This window comes from Tasmannia lanceolata, unplaced genomic scaffold, assembly GCF_043159265.1.
Source record: "Tasmannia lanceolata isolate RefF3 unplaced genomic scaffold, GAP_Taslan_0.1 ptg000004l, whole genome shotgun sequence".
NCBI classification, from domain to species: Eukaryota; Viridiplantae; Streptophyta; class Magnoliopsida; order Canellales; family Winteraceae; genus Tasmannia; species Tasmannia lanceolata.
The window spans coordinates 1962645-1972461 of NW_027518681.1; the positions used below are offsets into that span (position 1 = coordinate 1962645).

At 37.6% G+C, this 9817-nt stretch overlaps 1 protein-coding gene across 2 annotated transcripts; it reads left to right on the forward strand.

The window, feature by feature from the left end:
* The first annotated feature begins 2693 nt into the window (after nucleotides 1–2693).
* Nucleotides 2694–5032, forward strand: LOC143875694 (uncharacterized). 2 transcript variants are annotated; one of them, XM_077377298.1, is made up of 4 exons: nucleotides 2694–2916; nucleotides 4187–4272; nucleotides 4499–4637; nucleotides 4751–5032. In XM_077377298.1, the coding sequence occupies exons 1-3, from the start codon at nucleotides 2782–2784 to the stop codon at nucleotides 4593–4595; spliced, it is 318 nt and encodes a 105-aa protein (XP_077233413.1). In that variant the 5' UTR covers nucleotides 2694–2781; the 3' UTR covers nucleotides 4596–4637; nucleotides 4751–5032. The 2 variants fall into 2 exon arrangements, with proteins under 2 accessions (XP_077233413.1, XP_077233412.1); XM_077377297.1 differs by having other exon boundaries at nucleotides 2702–2916; nucleotides 4708–5032.
* Nucleotides 5033–9817: the final 4785 nt, after the last annotated feature.

Consider the following 9817-nt stretch of genomic DNA (forward strand, 5'->3'; position numbering starts at 1 on the left):
ATAAGGTTAATTTCGATGGTGCGAGTTCCGGCAATCCGGGTCTGGCAGGAGTGGGAGGGATTTGTCACAATGATAAGGGGGATGTTATGTGGGCATACTACAGCTCTAATGGTGTGTCTGATTCCTCAGATGCGGAGGTGAGGGCGGCACATTTTGGCATTTTGAATATTGATAGAAGGTTGATGGATCAGACAATTGTTGAGGGAGATTCGTTAAATGTGATTCGTTGGCTGAAAGGTGGGGTGGCTCCTCCGTCGAGATTTCTTTCCATTTTTTATGAGATTGAGGACTTAACTGTGGGGTCTGCTATCGGCTTTCAACATGTTAGAAGATCAGCAAATGATAAGGTGGATGCGCTAGCTAAGCGTAGTGTCTCCGGTGGTTCTATTATGTGGTTCGACCACCTTCCTCCCTGAGAAGGGGTTTTCTCTGTATTTTGTTTTTTCTTCGTTCCTGTTTCTTTCTTGCTTCCTATTGTAGATATGGGTGGTCCATCTCGGCCTCCTAATTTGCTATATATAATTATTGCCATTTCAAAAAAAAAGAATCGCCATAAATAAGGAATACAACTAATCTATTATATTGTTAGATAGGGAATAGAGAGAGAGAGAGAGAGAGAGAGAGAGAGAGAGCCAGAAATACGCTATAATTAGGGGATTTTCCCCTTATCTTAATCCTTTAAAAGTAATTGACCTTTATTACCCTTTTAATTCCTCATATGGCTGCATAACAGCCCATTAAGTTACCATATATATATATATATATATATATATATATATGAGGAAAAAGATTGTACGCTCGAGCGTACCAAGCTTATGGTACGCTAGAGTGCCCAATCACATGGGTCCCACATTTTTTGTGGTGATCCAAAGCATTCATTTGCAAGGCCCTATCATAGATAGGGTGTGTACCAAAAATCAGCTCCATTGAATCATCCTAACCCCTCCAAAAGTGGAGGGCAAAAATGGGCAAATTAGTGGTCTGTCCATTTTGCCCTCCACAAATGGGTGAGTTAGGATAATCCTATGGAGCTGATTTTTGGTACACACCCCATCTATGTAAGGGCCTTTAAAATGAATGCTTTGGATCATCCTAACAAAGTGGGCCCACATGTGATTGGGCACTCGCGCGTACCATAAGCTTGGTACGCTCGAGCGCACAATCCTTTTCCTCTATATATATATATATATATATATATATATATATATGAGGAAACTGTTGGTGAGCTTATATATATATATATATATACATAGAGAGAGAGAGAGAGAGAGAGAGAGAGAACGTTTCCTAGACACTGGCGTAGGTAACTTACCAATGCACTACTATTCACTTAACGCATACTCAATAGCAGCCACCGGATCGGATCTGATCTAGGAAACGTTCTCTCTCTCTCTCTCTCTCTATATATATATATAGAGGAATAAGATTGTGCGCTCGACCGCACCGAGCTTAGGTGCGGTCGAGGGCCCAAAACTCATGTGAGCCCACATTGTTAGGATGGTCCAAAGCATTCATTTGGAAGGCCCCATCATAGATAGGGTGTGTACAAAAAATCAGCTTCATAGGATCATCCTAACCCATCCAAAAGTGGAGGGCAAAATGGACAGACACCGTTTGCCACCAATCTGCCCATTTTTGCCCTCAACTTTTGGAAGGGTTAGGATGATCCAATGGAGCTGATTTTTTGTACACACCCTATCTATGATGGGGCCTTGCAAATGAATGGTTTTGATCACCACAAAAAGTGTGGGACCCATGTGTTTAGGCCCTCGACCGCACCTAAGCTTAGGTGCGGTCAACCGCACACGCTGTTTGGATGATCCAAAGCATTCATTTGATAGGTCCTAACATAGATAGGGTGTGCCCAAAAAATCAGCACCAAAGAGTCATCCTAGAACTTTGTTTTGTGGGGCCTTGTGGTACCCAGAATGGACACATATAAACGTCCATGTTTATATGCATCCATTTTGGACATGGTGTGCCCCACAAAACGAAGTTCTAGGATGACCCTTTGGTGCTGATTTTTTGGGCACACCCTATCTATGTTAGGACCTATCAAATGAATGCTTTGGATCATCCAAACAGCGTGGGCCCACTGTGTTTTTTTAAAGGGAGGAGTAGATAAGCTTATCTAGGGGAGAGACTAGAGACACTTTCCTCATATATATATATATATATATATATATATATATATATATATATATATATATATAGAGAGAGAGAGAGAGAGAGAGAGAGAGAAAACATTTCCTACACACTTGTGTAGGTAAGTTACCTACGCACTACCTTAAAATACAGTGGGGGCCCACATTGTTTGGGTGATCCAAACAATTCATTTGAATGGTCCTCACATAGATAGGGTGTCCACAAAAAATCAGATCCATAGGATCATCCCAACCCTACGATTTGTGGAGGTAAAATGGACGTGTATAAACCTTCACAAATTAGTCCATTTTTTGCCTCCATAGTTTGAATGGTTAGGATGATCCTATGGATCTGATTTTTTGTGGACACCCTATCTATGTGAGGACCATTCAAATGAATTGTTTGGAGCACCCAAACAATGTGGGCCCCCACTGTATTTTAAGGTAGTGCGTAGGTAACTTACCTACACAAGTGTGTAGGAAACGTTCTCTCATATATATATATATATATATATATATATATATGAGAGAACGTTTCCTAGACACTGGGGTAGGTAACTTACCTGCGCACTACTATTCACTTAACGCATATGGTTGGAGAACCGTCAGATCTAATCAATCGTGTCCGTTCAAACCAATGGAAAGAAAAAACCTAATCGGTTGCTCTGACCCTCTCGCTGGTCTCTCCCTCTCGCTGTTCTCCCTCCCCCAAGCAGATTTTCCGTCCGTCCGGAGAGTGCTCTCTCCCTCTTGCTGGTCTCTCCCTCTCCAGGTGCGTTTTTCATCTCTCTCTCTCTCAGAAATTCTGTCTCTCTCTCTCTGGATTTTTGAGAAGTTATTTTTTCACTATTTTAATGGTACATGAATCAGGGTTTTCATAGGGTTTCTTGACAAGGCCAGTTTTACTATTTATATGACGGGTTTGAATACTCCAATCTTGTTGAAAAAACGTTGTTTCTTTCCCAGAAAAACCCAGTTTTTACCCTTTTTATGGTACATTAATATGGGCTTCCATAGGGTTTCATAAAGAAGTCAGTTCTACTATGCATATGATGGGTTTAAATACTTTGTTTCCTTCCTAGAAAAGCCCATTTCTTACCCTTTTAATGGTACATAGATCTGGGTTTCCTCACGCCCTTTTTTCTCCCTCATTTTTCAGCTAGCAAGTTGAAACCTATAAAATCTGGGTTCAAACTTATAAATTCCAGGTTTTAGCTTGTAAAAACCTAGATTATAAAATCCTGGTTTCATGTCTTCTGCGGGTTTTTAAGACTGAAATTTGATGCTTCTGTTTACATTAGTCTATTAATCTCTGTTATTTTGTGCAATTGAGGTTTTTGATGTTATGCCTGTATGTTTTGATGAATGGGTATTTGTACATTGTGCTATAGTTATTATTTGGATTTTCTTGAATGTGAAAATTGTTGTTTTGTTAGGATTTACATCTGGCTTGGTTATTTATTTACTTATTTGTAGTTTCTGAGTTTGAATAGTGTCTTCATTTTCTGGTAAGTTAGTTCTAGCTGATCTCTTTCCTGTATGATTGATAGTGCTTTCATTTTATGGTAAGCTAGTTCTTGTTGATTCTGATAAACACCAGTGCTTTCATTGGTAGGTACTTCAATCACCTTGGATATTGTGTAATTCTGTTTGCAGATTGTGTAATTAGATCATTGTAGCAGGTGCTTTTGTAATTGCTTTTGAAGATTGTGTAATTGGATCACTTTAGCAGGTGCTTGTGTAATTGTTTTTGAAGATTGTGTAATTGTATCACCTTAGCAGGTGCTTGAGTAATTGGTTTTGAAGATTCTGTAATTGTTTTGTTGTGTAATTCTGTCTGAAGATTGGAAATGTTGCATTGTAAGCCTCTACATTTCTATATTCACATGGGGTAACTAAATGCGTATGCTGTTTTTTTTAAACTTCATCCTCTATCCATATCCTACTTATATGAATGCGTATGCTGTTTTTTTAAACTTCATCCTCTATCCATATCCTACTTATATGAATACGTATGCTGTTTTCTTTTTTGGTTCCAATAGCCATGTTGTTCAAGTGAGATTGTCAGTGGAATACACCCACATTTTGATCTGATTCTCTACAATTCCTCTACTGGTTTATTTGGAAGGTAAGAGAAGTCTATTTAATTGAGCATTTGTGTTTGTGTTCTCAATATTAGAGACGTGCCATTTTACATGTACCAATGGTACTTTGGAACGCATCAAAATTAATCTCAATCTAAGCAGGTTGATCTTCTAATTGACCTTCACTTGGCCCACAGAGTCACATAACACATGATCTTGTATTAATTTGCTTGTGTTTTGAAATGGTAACGTGTTCTGATCTTTGGTCAGGTTTATCTTAAAACATTTGCATCAAGCCATGGGGGGTAAAACTCCAACTTGCTTATGCAGCAATGGGTACATGACACTGAAGTTGTCTGAGGACTGAAAAACCTGGGGACGCTGGTTCTATAGATGTCCAAAGAACCTGGTACTATTTCCCCACTAAATTTCTTTATTCTTATCTTGGATATGGCAAATAATATGAATTTTTCTTCTAGGAACACCGACGATCATTTATTTGGTGTGATGAGTACGTTCCAGATCACGGTGCAGGGACTTCAAGCAATTATTACCAGATTTTAATTCAAGATCGTCGGAAGTGCAGAAACCTAGCATCGCAGCCTGCGGTTGTACTTGCATGTGCTGCCTCCTATGCTGACTTGTGATTTTCACAATAGCGTTGACATGGTTTCTGAATATGTAATGTGGATTTTTGGTTTTATAAGCACCAGGTTATGCTGAAATGTAATTTGTAGCAATCAAAACTTTTTAATCTGTATCATTGTCGTCATTGTGTGTGATAAGTATCTCAAGTTCTCTTCATTTGAATTGTTGATGTTTTCCACTACAATTCATATATGTTTGGTTAAAGCCTTGTTGTTTTCTGAACAAGCGAATGGAGTTGGAGCAGGCAACCTCAGACCTACTTACCATTTATCATAATAATCCATGCTCCAATTCTGCAAATACATCCCTTCAAACCCTGGAGGCTACTGAACTTAAAATAGTACCGAATTGTTCAGATATGTTACCTCGGTCATGGCTAAAATCAAATTGGTCTCTCTAAAGGTCATAGCAGCACATATCTTGGTTGTCATTTTGTAAGCAAGTGGGTCACAATGCCCATCGCTACTGTGTCCATTTCCAAATTAACCGTACAATGTGGGTCCCACCCTAACCATTTGAACCGTCCATATGGCTAAGCTGGTCCCACAGTTCATCCATCTCAACCGTGTATGAGAAAATGTAACTGCCCATTTATTTGGAAAAGTAAAAAAATACACTATTTGCATGTTTTCCCAACAATGTACTTGCAACCAAATGCCATTCTCTGTAAGGCCCATTTGGATACCTCCCATTTTGTATTTGAATTTGGAATTGAGTTTTGAATAAAAATTGAATAGATCCGGCAGCTCATGTAGAGGGAAACAGAGAGGGAAGGGGGTACTTCCTAGTGGAGGGGAGAGGTTGAGGAGCAAAGTGGGTGAAGGAAACTGCCAGATCTGTGGATTTTCAATTTCTTATTTCCACAGCAAATTTAGAAATCTGATTTTTTTCACTGTTAGCTGCTGAATTAGAAATCCAAGAATTTGATCCGATCCAAATTACAATGCAAAAAGGGCTGCAAATGTGAGAAATCCAAATCAAGATCTTCTCGGCATCCAAACGGGCCCTAATTGTCTACTATTCTCCCCGTAATTTACTTGCAACCAAATGCAACAACGTAAAGAAGAAACACTTGCATTCTTTAAGACCCACCAAATGGGAATGAAAAATTTGAAAGAAATCATTTCAGTACTTGGAGTAAATCTGTGAGTGCAATGGACCTGCAGAAAAAACAGGTTTTTTTAGCATTGATTTTCAGTTCAAAACTGATTATTTGGCTCAAAATTCTTGGGCTCGGATCCCTAACCAAGATTGTAAAAAACAAGTTTCTTTACCCCACTTTAAAAAATAAACATGGGCATTAGATCCTAAGTCCAATAATCAGCTATGAATGTTGAGTACAATCAACAGTTCTGCACTAAAATAAGTCCAAAAGAACAGTTTTTCTGTCCTTAGTTAAAAAATAATCTGTTTTTAGTTCAAAACAGATTATTGGGCTTAGGGTTCAATCAACAGTTTTGGAGTAGAAATCCAAAAAGAACATTTTAGTGCAAAGATAACCCTCACCAAAATCTGTTCTTTCTGTGAAATAACCCTCACCAAAATCTGTTTTTTCTATGAAAAAATCAGCTATTCACAAATGAAATCTGTTCTTTCTGTGATATAACCCTCACCAAAAAAAAATTGCAGAGAGATAGAGAGAGGCGAAGATGAAATCGTATGTTGAAACCCTATGTTGAACAAACTGATGTTGAACAAACCCATCAAGTAATACCCTATGTTGAAGAAACCCTAAAAACATATAAAATGAGAGAGAGAGAGAGAGAGAGAGAGAGAGAGAGAGAGAGAGAGAGAGAGAGATGAAAAACGTAGCGGAAAACCAGCGTGGGGAGGGAGAGACGCACGGGAGGGACAGATTTTGGGAGTTCGATTAGGTTTTCTCCCCATTTCGTTTGCTTTTGAATGGACGGCTAGGATAGATCAGATCCGGTGGCTGCTATTGAGTACGCGTTAAGTGAATAGTAGTGCATTGGTAAGTTACCTACGCCAGTGTCTAGGAAAAGTTCTCTCATATATATATATATATATATATATATATATATATATATATATATATATATCTTTTACTTCTTTGTAGAATTTTTTTTTCCAAATCTTTAGGGAAAATAGTAGGGAAGGTTAGGATTACTTATTGACTAATTTTTTAGCATTTATTTCTCCAAATTAGTAGGGAAGATTGCGATTACTTCTTTTTAGCTTTTTATAAAACAATTCAATGCATACAAACAAAACGTTAGAGGATAAGTGTATATTAGAGGGCTTTTTAAAACTGCAAGATAGAGGAGGGGCTAACACGTGGCACAACCTCAGCTTAGAGGATTCCGCTTTATAGTAGGGAAGATTGCGATTACTTCTTTTTAGCTTTTTATAAAACAATTCAATGCATACAAACAAAACGTTAGAGGATAAGTGTATATTAGAGGGCTTTTTAAAACTGCAAGATAGAGGAGGGGCTAACACGTGGCACAACCTCAGCTTAGAGGATTCCGCTTTATAGTAGGGAAGATTGCGATTACTTCTTTTTAGCTTTTTATAAAACAATTCAATGCATACAAACACAACGTTAGATAAGTGTATATTAGAGGGCTTTTTAAAACTGCGGAATAGAGGAGGGGCTAACACGTGGCACTACGTCAGCTTAGAGAATTCCGCTTTATATATAGGATATATACGATAGGACTAGTAAAAAACCCCGTGCGATGCAAGGGCCGACAAAGAACTGTACGGACCACATCATAGGTTGATCCAAACCGTCCATGTGATGGAACACAACAGAAATTGGTTGTGCCCGTAAAATCATTTCCATAGGCTTATCCTAGCCCTCCAATCTATAAAGGTTTCCATAATATGTTGTTCCTCTTAAGGTGCCCGGAATTCGTTAATATTTTGAAAGGCATCTTGAATTCATAGTATTATGTAACATATGCCCCCAATCCGTAATTTTGCAAAAACAAAAAAACGCAACCATGGTGTCTTTGTCCATTTGTTTTATTAAAAAAGCATAAAGGGGGGGTAGGATTGAAATTATGTGGATTTAATGGGTGCCTTTGTTAAAAAGCATAAATGAGTGCGTAGGATTGAAAATATGTGGGTTGAATGGGTGCCTTTGTTAAAAAAATTCAAAAAAAGTGATGTGTAATTCTATTAGAATTTTGAGAGAAATTCAAATAATTCTCTTATTTTCTCTTCTGCTATATAGATATACTAGTGGGGCAACCCGCACGATGCTCAGGCGAGAAAAAAAACATAACAATAAAGATACAATTGTTATTGTAAAAAAGAAAGAAATAGAACTGTTGAAATTTGGAGGAAATGGAGACTATAATAGTCAAATAGGGGTTTTTTTTTTTCCTTGTAAAAAAGTTGATTTTTTCATATCATAGGAAGAAACTGAGGATGGGGAGGAATATTGCAGAATTAAAAAGAAGAGATTGTGAAATAACTAATCAGATTTCAGCATTTAAATCTAGAGATAGAAAATGATATTTGCACTTTCATGGAACTGGTTTTTTTGGGGCGGAACTTATTTACATTGTCGCCCACCAATTGGACTATTTGGATCATCCTATGGTGTAAGCGACAGAAATTTTTTTTTTAACAAAACTGGGGGCTTACAACATATAAAATCTCATGGTCTAAGCCACAATATTTTTTAAAATAAACTGGACTATATGGGCTTACAACATATAAAATCTCATGGGAAGATTCTATATGATGCATGCCCTTATGATCCAGTGTTTTGGAAGAAAATGCGGTTCGGCCCACACTGTAGAATTATCTAAACTGTCCATTTGATGGACCACAATGTAAATAGGTTGTGCCTAATAAACATTCCCAGATGATCCTAACCCTCCATTCAATGTAGGTTTCATAATATGCGGTTCCCCTACAGATCGTAGGGCTAGGATCATTGTATGGAAATTATGGGGGGATACCTTTAAAAGAGTGTAAATATCAAACCATAGGGGTGTTGAATTTAATGAAGAATATGTTAAAAAAGTACTCACCTGACCTTACTATAGAATGTTGCAAACTGGTCATTTACAAACCGTTCAATTGATGGGCCACAACGTCAATTGCATGTGCACAAAAAAAACATTTCAATGGGATGATCCGAGCCCCTCGATCTATAGAGGAACCGCATATTATTGAAACCTCTATAGATCAGAACGTTGGGATCATCCTATGAAAATGATTTTGGGGAAGCAATCTATTTACGTTTTGGCCTATGAAGTGGATGGATTGGATCATCCTATGGTGTGGCCAGTATTGCACTTTCTATAGCGCGTTGGAATGATCCTATGGAAATGATTTTGGGTCCACAAGCTATTTACGTTTTGGCCCACCAAGTGGACAACCGTGCGATGCGCGGGCTGACAAAGAAAAACCGGCAAATGGAAAACTAAATGAAACTGAGATATAGATGATATTGGCTTATATTTTTTTTTGGTAAAGAAACAAACAAAAATGGAAAACAATGAATGCAATCGTCAAAATAAAGTTGTGTTGGTAATATTTCTTTAAATATCTATTATTATAGTAGTTAACACAAAATCCGTGTCGACTTTAAATAATCAATAAAATTTCAACGTTTTAGAGAGTAAATAGGAAACAATCCAATATTGATTTTAACGTGATAACCCATAGGAGATTTGTTACTGATTTTAAAGTGAGAGAAAATTCCAATTACTAAACTAAACCCTAACTAAGTTGCCTAATGTAATCAAACTTCTATATAGGGAGATATAGTGGGAGATTTTTTCTCTAATAATTAAAACACTTTTGCTAAAATACGGGGTAAAGAGGGGTGCCACGTGGCACACTCACGTCGTCTAGGATTCTGTTTTACATATATACTAGTTGCAGACCCGTGCGATGCACGGAGCGCCCGAAAAAATGCTTTATAATTTTTTTAAAAAACAAAAAAAAAGAAAGAAGAAA

What these genes read in the sequence shown, in the direction of transcription:
- LOC143875694 (XM_077377298.1), top strand. Translation starts at nt 2,782, where the DNA reads ATGGAAAGAAAAAACCTAATCGGTTGCTCTGACCCTCTCGCTGGTCTC. An exon ending in GCTGGTCTCTCCCTCTCCAG is followed by an intron (nt 2,917 to 4,186) that starts GTGCGTTTTTCA and finishes TGGTTCCAATAG; the next exon opens with CCATGTTGTTCAAGTGAGAT. An exon ending in TCTACTGGTTTATTTGGAAG is followed by an intron (nt 4,273 to 4,498) that starts GTAAGAGAAGTC and finishes ATCTTTGGTCAG; the next exon opens with GTTTATCTTAAAACATTTGC.